We start from the raw sequence: 16,874 nt of genomic DNA, 5'->3' as shown, positions 1-16,874 counted from the left end.
GATCCCAGCGCGCAACAAGGAAATGCCAAACGCGACTGAACGAAAAGGTTTGGCCGTTCGGCTTCGGGTGCTGGCTTTCTGGCAGGGAATCGTGTGGAGAAACTATATGCAGATAGATAGAAGCAGAAGAGCTCAGTTGTGGGCGCGGATGCAGCCGAGCCAACTGTCCGCTGCAGACAGAGCAATCTATACGGCTCTGGCTGAAGCATGCATCGGTTTCCCCTTTGATCACGTCTTTCCGTGCTTTCTCCTGCACAAAGTAAAGGATCTGAGGTGGGTGGCGCAGCTCCCGTGTCGATGTTTAAGGTGGCGCCGTGTGATCCCTTGAAGGGATTCATGCTCACTGGCTAGGTACGACCTTAAACAGCAGAATTATGGAATAATATGAATTATGTTTTTAGGACGTCCACAGACGTCCTTGGCACTCCTCGTTACTTTTTTTTGGGACATCCACAGACGTCCTTGGCACTCAATGTGTTAATGCTTGTTAACTCATTCATGGCCAGTTTAGGACTGCCAATATTTAGCACAGGCCAAAGATTTTCATAATTGTTGGTCATCTTTCAAGACCCACAGTAAATTATCTATTAGCACCAAAGTGATTTGCAATACCTCAAAATGAAGATGTACGTCTCTGGGTTCACCAGGGAAAAAAAAGTGAGCTTTTAGCATGTTCTGTACTCTACTTATAGCCATTTATATACACCCTGTTTTCACCAAAAAGGTCTCTCTGAGAAGATAAATTGCAGAAAATGGCATTTTTCTAAATCACACAATCTCAGGCAGAACTCGCTCTCAATTCTTTTATTTTGAACTGTATTGACATCAGACATGTAAATATTATTCGTTATGACACAAATAAAAAAAATAATAATAATAATAATATATATATATATATATATATATATACATGATGTGCTTTTTTTACATTCAACAATACAGTTTACTCAGTGTGAGTGAGTGTGATCATAGAATAGAATGCAGTGATCAGTGTAGTCTCTCACACACACACACACACACACACACACACACACACACACACACACACACACACACTCCTTACCGCGAGATCATCCGGGTCCTGTCGCAATGGAGTCAGTCCAGTCTTCCTCGCCAGGAAAGTGGCCGTGCTGCTTCGTTCTGTGTGAAAGCCATTTCTGTGGCGAGGCTGCTGTTCTCCTCCAACTCACACAGTTGTGACTCCGTCTCGTCTCTTTTGGGCTGGGACACAGGAACGGGGTCGAGGGACCAGGATCGATCATGTTGGTCACGGGTTTGACTACCGCGAACGATCGATGTCTGCTGCCCTGCAGCAAGCCGATCAGCTCGTGCAGCGCGCCGAGGGGCGTTTCAATGGCGTTTCTCCTCTCTGCACAACTTCACAAGGAAGCGCGTTTCTCTGTTTTCTGTTTTTCCTCGGCTCATTTCAAAACAACAGCTGTGGTATGTGTTTGATAACGTGTTGTCGGCTTGTCTTTGTGGCCTGATAACATGGCACAGGCTGAGGAAGTGTTTGAACTACGCGCTGTACTAATAAAAACAAAAACACGTCAAACACGTCTTTGGCGTGGATGGCTATTTCTGATAACACGTCAAAGACGTCTTTGGCGGTGAATGAGTTAATGCTCTTTGTGTTAGAAATTCCAACACAAAAAGCATTAACATTTCAGCATCTAAATAGACACGCCTTGTTTGGGCATGAGCTCATTGAGTAAATAGACAATTTTTTTTTTTTTTTTTTTTTTATTATGAATTAACCGATAGGTTAATCGATTATTAGCGTCGGTTAATCGAAAGTGAAATTAACTGAAAATTGACATCCCTAGTTGAAATGTAGCCTTTGGACACCCTGGGATGGAACACGCTCCCCGGCATGAAATTTGAGGGAAAAGCGAGGGTTTGTGTCATTCTTAACACATTGAGTGCCACAGCGCTTCAGTAAAATTGTCTGGAGCCTGTGCCAGATTCACTTCCATTCAGTTGAAAACAGCTATAGAATTTTTTCTATTAGGGCTATATGAACAGGGTTGGACTCTAATGAAACATTGGACACTCCTACTTCTTTCAAAGAAGAAATTTTGTTTCTAGACAGTTCCATTATGAAATGACAGCCTCTGAAAGAAGAGCACTTTCAAGGGTTTTCTGCTGTCTTTTTTTACTTTTCAAGATAAAGTCACTTTTATGAATACTTTTTGCACTCTAATTTCAAGCGCATTCACTGACTCTGGCTGGTGTTTTCTGATGTAGTGACATGGTGTGGTTCTGTGCAGCCTGCGTGCCCCCCCCCCCCCCCCCCCCCTCTCCACCCCTGAGCTGCGGGCTCCTCCCCACACGCACACAGTCTGTCTTCGCAGCCTCAGTTTTTGCCCCGGGCGGATTTCAGCGCAACAAGGAAATGGCAGGCGGGACTGAGGGAGAAGGTTTGGCCGTTCGGCTTCCGGGTGCTGCCTTTCTGGCGGGTGGTCGTGTGGAGGGGCTGTGTGCAGGCGGATAGACAGAGGCGGAGGAGCTCAGTTGTGGGCTCGGATCGCAGCCAACTGTCGGCTGCGGACAGAGCAATCTGTGGCTCTGGCTGCAGCATGCGTCGGTGTCTCTCTGATCACGGCTTTCTCCGTTTTCTCCTGCACAAAGTAAAGGATCTGAGGTGGGTGGCGCAGCTCCCGTGTAGAGTTTTAAGGTGGCGCCGTGTGATCCCTTGAAGGGATTCATGCTCACTGGCTGGGTACGACCTTAAACAGCAGAATTATGGAATAATATGAATTATGATTTTAGGACGTCCACAGACGTCCTTGGCACTCCTCGTTACTTTTTTTTAGGACGTCCACAGACGTCCTTGGCACTCAATGTGTTAAAGAGACAGGCGCCAGTAAAACATTTTTTTTTTTATAAATAATAATTAAATAAATGATTCTCGACTTTCAATAATAAAAGTCAATCTTGACATAAATAAATAAAAACGATTATTCGAAAATTTGGAATTCATTGGGGCGGCTGTAGCTCAGGAGGTAGAGCGGGTTGTCCACTAATCGGTTTGGATGAAAGCGGTCGGTGGTTCGATTTCCGCCTCCTTCAGTCTGCATGTCGAAGTATCCTTGGGCAAGACACTGAACCCCAAATTGCTCCTGATGGCTGTGCCAGCACCCTGCGTGGTAACCTGCCGCCATCGGTGTGTGAATGGGTGAATGTACCTACTGACTGTAAAGCGCTTTGGATAAAAGTGCTATATAAATGCAGGCCATTTACCATTTACCATTCATTGCCCATCCCTACCATTACATTTGGGAGCGGATCCGATCTGATTCAGGTCAAGAAAGGGGCGGGGCTAGGGAAAAGGGGCTGTAGCTAGGGATAGGAAGGTTGTGGAAAGTCGGGGTTTGAGCGAGGGGTGGGTAGGGGTGTATTGGCCTTGGCGGTAGGGATGCACACTAATTATCGGACCGATAAATTATCGGCTGATATGGCCATTTTGCGTTATTATTTATTATTCCAATAATGACATTTTAGCCGATAAATAGCACCCGATAATATGGCGCCAACGTGGCTTTGTTTTGCATTGGAAGCGGAGCATTGTGACGTCACAAGCAGCTGCGCGAAATATGGCCGCCTCCAGTGTGGCTGTTCAGTTTCAGTTGATAACAAAACAACACTATTGCAATTTGCAATACATGTCCCGCAAGGTTTCTGAGATGAGGGGAAGTCTGAGCTGGCGTTAAACCAAACGTGGGGAGGAAGCAGCGGATTTGTTTAGCGTTAACATACAGTCAATGGCATTAACGTTAGCTGTTGTTGTGGCTAATGTTAGCTTAGCTAGCTGGTTGTGGCCTACCTAGTAGTTCAGGAGCAGCGGTCCTCAAGCTTGTTGTGACCAAACATCCCCGCATTTAAAGCACTTCACACTCCGAGAGCTGGCGTAAACTATAGAGAACCTCATGCTTTACCCGAAATGAAATGTCCAGGGTTTGTGTCTTAACTCCAAAAGCAACCCGCTAACGTAACGTTACATGTAAGCTAATGTGAAGCTAACATAGCTAGCTAGCTGCTGGGCAGTCATGATCTAGTTATATAGAGACCAACCAATAAGGAAAAGAAATGTGTACATTTACATAAAAAACACCAGTCAACATCACATAGTGTCTTTTCTTTAATCTAGAGGGAGCATTTTTCAGTAAAAAGGGAAACGACACAGATATGATGGCCTATAGTGAGGCTTTCCATGCTGCCCCATTCACTTCAATAGAACTGGCCCCAATGCAAAATTCAGACAACCCATTTAGTTGCCTGCCAGTAACATGCCAATAAGATTCTAAATTACTATGCCTATTAATACTAACACTATTTTGTGTTGTATCTGCAGACTAAGCAGCTTTAGGCCTTCGGTTCTCTAAAAGCCTTTATTTTTTGTATTGACTATTGAGTGATACACTTTACTAAAACAATCATATTATATCAAAAATGTTTGTTTTGTGTTCACAATAGTGATGTCAGTTAGATTTGGTTAGGTCAGAGCTATAGAATATTAAATCATCCATCTTTGCTCACTACATCTGGCCTTCCTTTATTTTATTTTTTTACCCCAGGTGTGCATAAAATACAGGTTAAGAACTTATTTTTTTAAATAAAACATTTTGAAATAATTATCTTCATTTAAAAATGAGCTCGCTGTCATCCGTGGATGTACGCGCCAAATTCAGTTTAAAAATGTGGGAGTTTAAGGTTGCCGTTTGTATTAGCAAAATGGTAGGCTATGCAGTAGGGGTGGGGGAAAAAATCGATTCACCTAAGTATCGCGATTTTTAATGTCACGATTTTTTGGATCAATCTTTTATTCCAGAATCGATATAATGATTTTTTTTTTGGTGCTTGCAGTCAGGCCACTCACTGAACAGCAGGCCAGGCGCCGCCTACTGGTTTACTAGTGGTTTTATTACTTTATTAGTTAGTCTGAAGTAATAATTACACTTCAGGGTTAAAGTGGGTGCAATCGAGTGGGTAAATCGAATCGGCACCCAAGAATCGTGATAGTATCGAATCGGGAGATAAGTGAATCGCCACAGCCCTACTATGCAGCATGAAACAATATCATACGAAAAAATAGCGCTGCTTGGTGGACCATTTGCACGCCGAATTTACTAGAAGACCCGGATAACTTGAACTTAATTGACTTACTTGCACATCCATGCCGTCTGTAACCGCGTGCAGCCCGAGACGTTGCAGTATCCCAGTGTTTGCGGAGATTTCAGTCTCCGCGCGTACCACCCGCTCTAAACTCGTGTTGTGGAAAGACGTGTTGGCTCACGTAATACAATGCAATGACTGTCTGGCTTGTGAGCTAACTTACTGCTTGATCAAAATAAAATAAAAAGAAGAAGGGGAAAATATAATCTGCTGCTACTGTCGTGTAAATCTATCTATTACTGTCAGGTCATCACAGCAAAGTGGAATCTTGATGTCATCACTTCCTAGTAGTAGGGGTGTCACGATACACTCAGTTCACGATACGATACGTATCACGATACTGGGTTCACGATAACGATACGATACGATACGATTTTAACAATATTTTTTTAAACTTGAATAATGACAATATATGACTGGAAAAGTAGTATTTTATTTGAAATGCACAAAATTAATACAAAACATGCTGTTGTGGGAAATTGTTATTACAATAACAACTAGAAAAAACATGAGATTGGAGATAAGGCTTATCTTGAAATAGAATGAGTTACACCGTCACTTAGATTTACTTTGAACTAAAAGGTTTCTCAGCAGTATAAATTCTCATTATGCATCTTCAGTTTTTCTTCAAACTCAAACAACAAGACTTTTCTTAGTCTATTTTTATGCATCTTCAGTTTTTCCTGTCAAGTAAACAGTTTTACCAGAAACTCAATTGAATGGTTTCTCTCCTGTATAACTTCTCATGTGTCTCTTCAGAGACTTGTTCAACTGAACTACTTTCCACACATTGAACTTCAACAAACAAAGACGTTTCTTTGTCTATTTTTTGGGGGAATTGCGATATGAGATTTCATCTCAACGATACATATCGTGACGTTTTACTATCGCGAAATTTTGTGGGACGATATATTGTGACACCCCTACCTAGTAGTGGAGCTGGATTCAGTGTTGAGAGTCTGTGCCACAGACTCATTAATCATTGGACAAGACAATGTCAATCTTACCAATCTATCCAATCAACAACCAATTAGGTTGAATAAATTAATTGATTGGTAGTGATTGGTGAGGGCGGTCGAGGCTTCACTGTTCCCTGTGAATTGTGTCTGTTTTTCGACCAATCATAGATTAGCATGAGATCAATTACAGAGGAAATGAAATGCCCCTAGGGGGTAATGTTAATGTAGCATACCCCTGAGGGCACAGACAGACCCAGTGGCTGTCGGCATGTCTCTCCTTTCCATCAGTGCCCTACAGGTGTCACTGTTGAAGCATTTTAAGAAGATCAGCCATGCCTTTTATGAAGAAAAAACACATTTGATTGATATTTTATCAAAAATATATGATATATATAAAATCTCCCCTGCCTCACTAGAAAAACCGCCACTGGTAACAGTGTTGTGTATAGTGTGTAACAGTGTTGTGTATAGTGTGTAACAGTGTTGTGTATAGAGGGTATGCACGGACGTCACTTTCCCACCGGACGTCACGTTCCCACCAGAACACGCCCCCTCAATCGAGACTGAGTGGCAAAACCTATGGGCAAAGCATTCAGCAGGTTCCTCTGTGTTGTTTGGAGCAGCAGGTGTTATTTACCTAGGCTGAGCACTGCATTCAAAATCACTCAGTGGGCGTGACCCCGCAGTGACTTCTGCCTCTGTGACACCCTCTATAGTGTGTAACAGCGTTGTGTGTTGTGTACAGTGTGTTACAGCTGTAACAGTCACAGCGCTTCATTGGTATTTGTGTTGCGGCGCGATGGACATGACGTGCAATGCGACCAAGCGCCACACACACACACACACACACACACACACACACGCACACACACACACACACACACGCACACACACACACGCGCGCGCGCACACGCACACACACACACACACACGAATATGGAATGCTGACCTTTCAGCAGCTGATCTCAGAACAGCACATTACACACACACACACACACACACACACACACTGCAAACTAAATGTCACGCGAACAAAATAAAACTCTCCAGAGTCTGTTACAGAGCCGCTCCGCCAGGACATCCATCACAGTGACAAGGAGCTTGGAACCTGCAACAAACACACACACACACACACACACACACACACACACACACACACACACACACACACACACACACACACACACACACACACACAGAAAAGACCCAAAACAAGACTAGAGCCCTTATTACCTGGGGATGTCATGTGATTTAGACATTAACCCCTGACATGTGTGTGTGGCAGCACATTGGCACAGGTTAAGTTTTACTGGAGTCTCCTGACATTCTCCCCTGTGCTTTAACGTTGCTGATACCAGCCTGCAGCTCACGCCGTCACCCACCCACAAGAGAGAGGGGAGGGAGGGGTTAAACATAGTGGCCCACCCACAAGAGAGGGGAGGGAGGGGTTAAACGTAGTGGCCCACCCACGAGAGAGGGGAGGGAGGGGTTAAACGTAGTGGCTCACCCACAAGAGAGGGGAGGGAGGGGTTAAACGTAGTGGCCCACCCACGAGAGAGGGGAGGGAGGGGTTAAACGTAGTGGCCCACCTACAAGAGAGGGGAGGGAGGGGTTAAACGTAGTGGCTCACCCACGAGAGAGGGGAGGGAGGGGTTAAACGTAGTGGCTCACCCACGAGAGAGGGGAGGGAGGGGTTAAACGTAGTGGCTCACCCACAAGAGAGGGGAGGGAGGGGTTAAACGTAGTGGCCCACCCACGAGAGAGGGGAGGGAGGGGTTAAACGTAGTGGCCCACCTACAAGAGAGGGGAGGGAGGGGTTAAACGTAGTGGCTCACCCACGAGAGAGGGGAGGGAGGGGTTAAACGTAGTGGCCCACCCACGAGAGAGGGGAGGGAGGGGTTAAACGTAGTGGCCCACCCACGAGAGAGGGGAGGGAGGGGCTAAACGTAGTGGCCCACCCACGAGAGAGGGGAGGGAGGGGTTAAACGTAGTGGCCCACCCACGAGAGAGGGGAGGGAGGGGTTAAACGTAGTGGCCCACCCACGAGAGAGGGGAGGGAGGGGTTAAACGTAGTGGCCACCTCTCTGCTGCCGTCTCCCTGTGGGACATTGTAGTCAGAGAGGACACAGCCTTCACACTGTCCTCCTGTGGGACAGCACAGTGATACTGAGACCATCAGCCTGGAGATCGGGGGGTGTACTGCTCCACTGTGCTTCCCCTGTGGGAGGAGGAACGTCAGGGTGACAGGAACAGGCTCTTTATGTAAGAAGGAGTCTCGCTTGGAGGACTATCTCCACACTTCGTTATGCGCTGTACAAGCACAGGAGAGAGTCTGGCTCCTCTTACTCTCACTCTGGTATAGCAGGGAAGAAATGCTTTGTTATCTTTACAACCATCCACCGAAAGTACCAAGCAGGGCTGTTTTATTGCACAATCCAAATCTTCACCAAAACTTGCCATTTTCAGCGTGTAGCCATGCTAGCTTGCTAGCTGCTAGCAAGTGTTGTTTCACAGCGGCGGAGGCATTTGAGAGCGACAGGCAGGGAGCAGAAAGGGATTCCCCTTTGCTCCAACTGAGATGGTCGAGCCGATGTCCCCGCAGCCTGCGTTCAGTGAGTCACACTATGGAACAAATCATTTATTTTATCACAAACAAAAAACAACATTGACATGAGGCACAGTGGGAACAGCCGTCTGAAGAACCATGTTGGTATCAGTAATGTGGCTCTGGATTGGTTCACCGCCTATCTGTCGAACAGGTCCGTCTCTGCAATGGTTGTAGATGCCTCCTCCTCTTGTGCTCCCCTCTTTTGTGGGGTCCCCCAGGGTTCTATTTTAGGTCCCCTCTTATTCGTCGTGCACACGTTAACCCTGGGGCAGATCAGGCATAGACATGGCATCGATTTCCACTGCTACGCAGATGACACCCAATTATATGTCCCGTTAAAGCCTGGCTCTCCACCGATGTCACTTGTATTTTATCCTGCTTTGCTTGAAATCAAAAATCGGATGTCCAAAAACGTCTTGCAGTTAAATGACTCCAAATCAGAATTGGCCATAATTACCCCCTCTCATCCGAGCATTAGGAGCATAAACTCTCCCTAGTCTGCGCACCTTATCTAACAACATTCGTAAAGATGACCAAATTGATATAACTTTCAACCATTTTGAGCAACGCTGTTTCCATACAGGCCACCAGCGTTGGCTAGTTGTTGATATTTATAAAGAATTTGCAGCTCTCATATAAATTATTTTCGAGGCGGTGGGCAAACTGTAATGGCGTCGATTTCCGGAAAATAATTCCTGAGCTGAGCACAGCCAAAGAGTATAGTGAGACAAGATGAGAAGTCCATTTCTTGGTTTTTCCCATAGGTTTTTTCAAATCAAGCAGCATGCCGTTCTGCCAGAAATCTGGGGGGTTTAGTCCTGCTTTAAGTACCAAAATAGATCACCTTCTTATGATTTAGACAAGGACCAGTACGCCCCTGTGGATAGGTATACTGATAGTTTGTGTGTGTGTGTGTGTGTGTGTGTGTGTGTGGGGGGGGGGGGGGGCACCTCTGAGTCACTGTTGCCCAGGGGCTGGGTGGGGAAAGTGAAAAGCAGAAGCTTGGCCCTCCCTCATTGCCACCACTGAGGTGCCCTTGAGCAAGGCCCTTAACCCCAACCGCTCCAGTGGAGCTGCTCAGTGGCCAACAGATCAGACTGTGGTTGTACTGGTCAGCTTCCAGGTGTGAATGTGTGTGTGTGAATGTGAACAGGGCACTCATGAAAAAGAGAGCATTGCTCTCAGTGAGGCTCCCGCTGTATAAATAATAAAGGTAAAAACATTTCCATCAATTTTATTTTTTTTATTTTTAGTTATTAAATTAATTTATTCTTACCCTTCTTCTAACCCTAAACATGTTGTTATTGGCATCAGCACTGGTAAGAGTAATCATAATAGTATTGGTAACAGTATTATAATTTGTATCAGTATTATCAGTCTATAGGCAGCTGCCTGGTTGCCACTTGTAACTGGTTACCATAGAAACGTGCCATGACAACCTTATGTAACAGGAGGGACAGCAGGGGGTTAGCTGGAGGTAGTCGTCATGGAAACGCTGTGTGTGTGTGTGTGTGTGTGTGTGTGTGTGTGTGTGTGTGTGTGTGTGTCCCTGTGTCCCTGCATGTTTCCTCATCATGATTCATTATTTATTTATGCATTGTTTGTTTATATGTTCATTTATTTGATGGGGACAGAGCATGTTAATATATAGCCTCGACGCAAGACTCAGCCTTCATTCTACATCCGGAGTCTCGAAGGAGCACCCGAATATGCTGTTGCAGGCTCCGCTAAAATGGCCTTACATCTTCATACACAATACAATAGCAATCACAATAAATGAGACCGATCTGCCGCACAAGGTTGTTACCTGAAGTTTCGGATAATCAGTGTGTAGTTTCCAACGTGGAGCCGTGGTTATTATGCCAGAGCCTGTCTTTTCTTTCTTTTCCATTGAAAATGGCAGAAACGGCGCCATCTCTGTTGTGTCTACGTAATTACACATCCGAAAATTCAGATAACAACCTTGTGCGAGAGATCGGTACTAAGTATAAGGACAGGACACTGCAGCTCTGATACTGGGAGGTAATGTGTTATAGTGGTGGAGAAGTCATCAGACTGAGCTTCCTCTACTGGCAAACCTTGCCAAAACATAGCTGTGCATTCCTGCTACTAGTGTGCCTTCTGAACATGACATCATACACATACAGTGTGCCTTCTGAACATGACATCATACACATACAGTGTGCCTTCTGAACATGACATCATACACATACAGTGTGCCTTCTGAACATGACATCATACACATACAGTGTGCCTTCTGAACATGACATCATACACATACAGTGTGCCTTCTGAACATGACATCATACACATACAGTGTGCCTTCTGAACATGACATCATACACATACAGTGTGCCTTCTGAACATGACATCATACACATACAGTGTGCCTTCTGAACATGACATATTTAGAAGAATATTTAATTTTAAATTAACATTAGGATTATACTCAGTGGCGGACTGCATAATCGGGCACGTCGGGCAAATGCCCGGTGGCCTGGCCTGGCCTGGCCTGCCAATTTTTTTTTTTTTTTTTTTTTTTTTTTGCAGGCCAGGCCAGGCCACTCGCTGAACAGCAGGCCAGGCGCCACCTACTGGTTTACTAGTGGTTTTATTACTTTATTCAGGTTTAAAGTTGGTGCATCTCATTGTAAAATTGGACTTGGCCCAAATTGGGCTTCAAACAGCCCAAATCGGGCTTCAAACAGCCCAAATCTGGCTTTAAACGACCCAAATCTGGCTTCAAATGGCCCAAATTGGGCTTCAAACGCCCCAAATTGAGCTTCAAACGCCCCAAATTTTTTGCCGGCGCCCTTCGGACGCCGGCACGCACGTCAGCCCGTATCGGCCTGGCCTGCTTGGTATCTAATGCCCGGCCTGAATTATAATCCCAGTCCGCCCCTGATTATACTGTTGTGATGTCATTATTCAGTATCTTCTCCTTTTCTATTATTAGTATTAGTATTAAATACTGAGTATCTCATGAAAAACTATTAATATTGCATCTTTTGTGTTTAGCTCCGTCTCACAGCATTGTAACATTGTAGTGCAGCAAGAAAGGAAAACTACTGTAAACATTTGAACCATATTTCTTGTTTAGAACCTATAGCTAGCAACATCACACATCTCCTGAAACACCATTTATAATGCACCTTTCTTGATTAGCTACATCACATCGCCATCTCCTGAAAAGCATTAATATTGCACCTTTGTTGTGGCTACATCACAGCATCTACTGAAAAACATTTAGAGTGGATCTGACTTGTTTAGTTCACTTTAGATTGGGGGGGGGGGACTCATTCGCGGGCCGGTCGGACTTGATTGGCGGGCCGGATTCGGCCCAGTTGAAGAGCCCTGACATACAGTGTGCCTTCTGAACATGACATGATACACATACACAAGTAAAAGAGGATAAAATACACTGTACAACATGTCAGGTTCAATATGATCAGAAATGACCAACTAATGTGTTTTCTCTATCTGTGTGTGTGTGTGTGTGTGTGTGTTTTTTTTCTCTATGTGTGTGTGTGTGTGTGTGTGTGTGTGTGTGTGTGTGTGTGTGTGTGTGTGTGCAGACCTTCGGCGTATCACAGCAGGCTTCCTGGGCATGGCGTTGGCGGTGCTGCTGTGCGGGGGGGTGGTGGGGGGCGTCGGCCTCGTCTGGGAGGAGCGTCTGACGCAGCACGTCTCCGGACTGCTGCAACTCATGGCAGGTACTGTGTGTGTGTGTGCGTGTGCGTGTGCGTGTGCGTGTGTGGTGTGTGTGTGTATTATAATTAATCAAAGTCCCACAAATTAAAATGATGCTGGTCACCAAGTCTGGTGAAAATATATTTAGGCTACATATTAGATTATAATGTAATTATATTATTATTATAATTACATTATAATAATATTATTATATTATATATAAATATTTTCATGTGCAGGTTATAGTGTAGGCTACTGTATGAGGAACGAAAACAACCAAAACATGGCCATGTACGTGCAGCAGCTCTCAACAGCTGCTCGTTAAGACATCAAAGAGAAAAGACAAATATGGACAATGCAGAAAGTGTCCACAAGGCTTTCAATATTCATCTGATCGACAGGATCACAGAGGCACCATCACGTATTAGCTGCAAGGCTAATTCTTACCTTTTTTATAAAGTAAATTATTCCCATGAAGTAGCCTAATTAGCCTAAAGTCCGTTCTGAAAGCGGACGCCCGCATGTCGAACAAGTCAAGTCAGTCTGCGTAACGTTACTCCTCGTCGGGGGAATAGTAGGCTATAAATGCACATGAACACTATAACGTTAGTTGTTTTTCGTAAGGGAACGAAAGGAGGAGAGACTAAAGAACAGAGGGAATATCCTCAGACAGATGCACGCAGACGTCCTCTGAAGCTTATTATTATGTCCGTTAATTTGGCCTACCAACGTCAACATCGTACTCAGGAGATCAGGACGTCACACCCATTCGCACCTCTGTTGCGTGTTGCCTCTCCTATACGCTTTCAGGTGGAGGCTGATTCGGCGCTGTGACTACCTCCAGTGGCGGAATGAAAGGCGTAAGACAATTATCCACGACTCCGCTTTCATCACTTTCACATCGGAGACGCGGGTTACATATTCCCTAACATTTACCGCTTTCAAGACCTGTGTGAATGAGGCTATTCACTCATTCACACACTCACTGACTCAGCCACCCACCCACTCACTCACTCACTCACTCCCACACGTCACAGAGTTGGCATGCAGCCCTGGCGATATAATCGACTTCCGACTCCTTTTGTGGGTGTGGCCTAGTTCACAAAAATCGCCCTAACTCTGCAACGCATTGTCCGTTGCGAATGAACCTTGGTACAGGTGTGCAGCTATGTACTCTGAGCTGATAAAAAAAAACAATTGTGTCATTTCGACAATAGGGGGCGCTATGGCAACAATAAGTACCCGTAGCTCACAAACCATAAGAGCTGGCCTAAAAAATTACACCGATTGACCTCACGGTGGCGCTATAGCTGCCCTCTTTACGTTTTGGTCCATAACTTTAGAACCATAGCTTCTACGATCAACATTCTTTCTATATAGACCACGCCCATTTCCGTCTAACTAGATTTTGTGCCATTTCGAATTTTGTCCAAAATCATTTTTTTTCGCTATTTCTCCTTCAAATGTTGTCAAATCTTCACCAAACCACATCTGTTCTGCACAAAACCTGTCTTGCCGTTTTTTGAAACACCTCATCATTGCGATATAATCGACTTGCAAAGTGTTGTGGGTGGGGCCTATTTCACAGAAATCGCTATTTCGCCTTCTAATTTCGTCCAAACTTCACCAAACCACAGCACACAGCATGTGTGGACTGTGCTGCTCAAAACTTATTCTGTTTTTTTTTTAAAGCCCGCACTGCAGCATAGCTATTTCATCATGAACTTATGACTTTGGGATACTGCTAACTGGGAGAGATGTAATTAGAACAATAGAAGTTGAAAAGGCACCATGAGGCTATTCACCTTATTCACCACGCCCACTTTTTCTCTCTTCCGCGTTACTCGCAATTGTATTTGTTCTTCCGGTTCCGCTAGTTGGTGGCCATGAACGGCCAATTGGCGGCCAATTTCAAAACAAAACGTCACTATAATAATGAATGAAGTTAGGCAACATTCAGAATTAAGCTACACTGCGGCCAACTTCAGTTACATGTTCATAGCTTTACTGCTGCGAGGAGCCGATGGCTGTAAACGGGTCGGCATTTAACGTTAGTTACAAAAGCACGTCGACAGTGTTTTCTCACTGCCAGTAGCTACAACAGCAGTGTTTGACACATAGCTGTCCGACCGGTGTCAGCACAGCCAGTGCTCCCGGTCCTCGCTGCTCGTTAAAGATTTCCAATAGGTGTTATTCTGATAAACTGGTCACATATACATTACGTTCTCACCCGAAAAATATTAAAACTTTAAAACAGTTTGGGGTTTTTTTTGCTTGAAAACAGCTTTTTGGCAAGTCTAAATGACTACGTGAGGCGTCATCTACTTCCGTGTCTAAAACCAGAAAGACGATTACGAAATGACGTCATGCAGAAGCGTCCTTGTATGGGCAAAGAATAAGGTGAATACAGAGGGGTGGAGTCCTTTTAATGCGACAAATACACATCTTTTAGAATTTCACAATAAATACACACACATACACACACACACACACACACACACATGAATGTATTATAATAAAATGTTTTATTAAATGCAACTACATCATTAAATTATTATTTTCTAGGGCTTTCTTACCATACTGATTTTCCATTATATCCTTCATACTTTTTCCACCGACAGCCCTCCACTTTAACAATGTCGCTGCTGCCTGCTACAACCAACAGGCATCGTCAACGCATTTCCACGCTGGCCATGCTACTGTAGGTTTCCACCTATAGCCTTGTCTCTTCTTTTTTTGATGACCACTGGGTCGCTGAAACACTTTGATGTACTGACCCATTGGTAATTAAAAGAAAAAAAAAGGGAGACTCGGAGTGCTAGAAACTAGTAATGACTGCCCTTGCCGTTGCGCCAGGCGTCAGATAGGGCCTGATATCTCTATGTGCTGATCACTGCATTAAGAAAGCTGCTGTGTCTCTGAGCCTGTGCAGCTGAGTGCAGGGTGAAAGTGCCAGGAGGCAGAAAGTCAGACAGAAGCAGACGCACACAAACTGCTGCAGGAGCACTTCTCCTCCAGAGGGAAATCCACATCACCAGAGCAGAGCAGAGCAGAGGAGTCTCTTTCTCTGCTGATACGATACGATATATACGTGATCAGAGCTTCACCATCGATACAACCAGGAGACGATTTTTTCCTTGCTCAGAATGCGCCTTTTACGGCTGACTGCCAGTGTTGGGGGTCGTTACTCAAAAAAGTAACGTGTTACACATTACTCGTTACTTTACTCGTTACTTTACTCGTTACTTTACGTTACTTACGGAGCGTGAATACTTGTCCGGATATCCTACAAGGGATGTTCAATACTGGGAAGCAGCACAACCCTGGCATCCAAAAATGCTCCTGTGTTGAAGGTGGAGTTGTGAGCGAAGCTTCACGGGACTAGGACGATTTTTCAATCGAGCGACGCGCCTGTTCGCTGCCCCGCGGAGCAGGTTAGCTTAGTACAGCTTCGTTTGGAAAAACTGAAACAATCTGATGTTGGCTTGTTCGCATCACGTCCAGTTAGGAATCGCTGTTACTCTGCAAACATCACCTGGGATCACAGACTGGGATGCATTGTCACGTAATCGCCAGTCAAACGGGCGACGCTACTTTATTTTTTCTCCACCTTGTTATTATTACTTGTAATTAGTTACGTAACTCGTTACATTACTATATTACTTTCACTACCCCCCTTTTGAAAAAGTGACATACAACCTGTTTAGCCAGCTCCTTTTAGAACTGAATCGACTTAATTGGAACAATAATTAACCTCACAGGAAGAGTCACCAATCAACCAAACTGCATACTTTTTATTTATTTGCCACCAGGACGAAAACTAATGGCGTTCAGTCAGGACCACTTTAGCAGCAACAATGACAACAGAAATGACATTGTTTAAGTCAGACACAGCATGAAAGGAGGAGCTGGGTTGCAAACAGCTTGCAGATGAAGCAGCCATCTTAGGCAGCAGACTGGAGCAGAATTAAAGAGGGTGCCCTGTTTGAGTTGAGCCAATTGAATGCGTCAGCTAAGCAGTCAGCTGGGTTTGAGATCAGCTCCTAATCAGCTGTGGGCTGGGTTTAAGCTGGGCTTGACATTCGTGGCCTGCCTGAACTACCGCAGTGCTCCATTTCTGGCAACACATTAGCTACCGTAGCTACACACAGTACACACACACAGTAGCTACTGTAGCTACACACAGTACACACACACAGTAGCTACTGTAGCTACACACAGTACACACACACAGTAGCTACCGTAGCTACACACAGTACACACACACAGTAGCTACTGTAGCTACACACAGTACACACACACAGTAGCTACCGTAGCTACACACAGTACACACACACAGTAGCTACTGTAGCTACACACAGTACACACACACAGTAGCTACCGTAGCTACACACAGTACACACACACAGTAGCTACTGTAGCTACACACAGTACACACACAC

General features: G+C 44.9%; 1 protein-coding gene across 1 annotated transcript in view; it reads left to right on the top strand.

Annotated features, from left to right (window-relative positions):
• Nucleotides 1–16,874, top strand: part of tmem178a (transmembrane protein 178a) — a gene marked incomplete at both ends in the record, with an annotated part of 38,349 nt that overhangs the window by 20,969 nt on the left and 506 nt on the right. The window contains one exon of the mRNA XM_083636326.1: nucleotides 12,318–12,455. Within this exon, the coding sequence (XP_083492452.1) occupies nucleotides 12,318–12,455 (138 nt within the window). The remainder of the gene's footprint in view (nucleotides 1–12,317; nucleotides 12,456–16,874) is intronic.

The sequence above is a fragment of the Poromitra crassiceps genome (assembly GCF_964638095.1).
Source record: "Poromitra crassiceps genome assembly, chromosome: 4".
Taxonomy (NCBI): domain Eukaryota; kingdom Metazoa; phylum Chordata; class Actinopteri; order Beryciformes; family Melamphaidae; genus Poromitra; species Poromitra crassiceps.
Note: the sequence above shows the minus strand (reverse complement) of the source record. Positions and strands in the feature narration are given on the sequence as shown.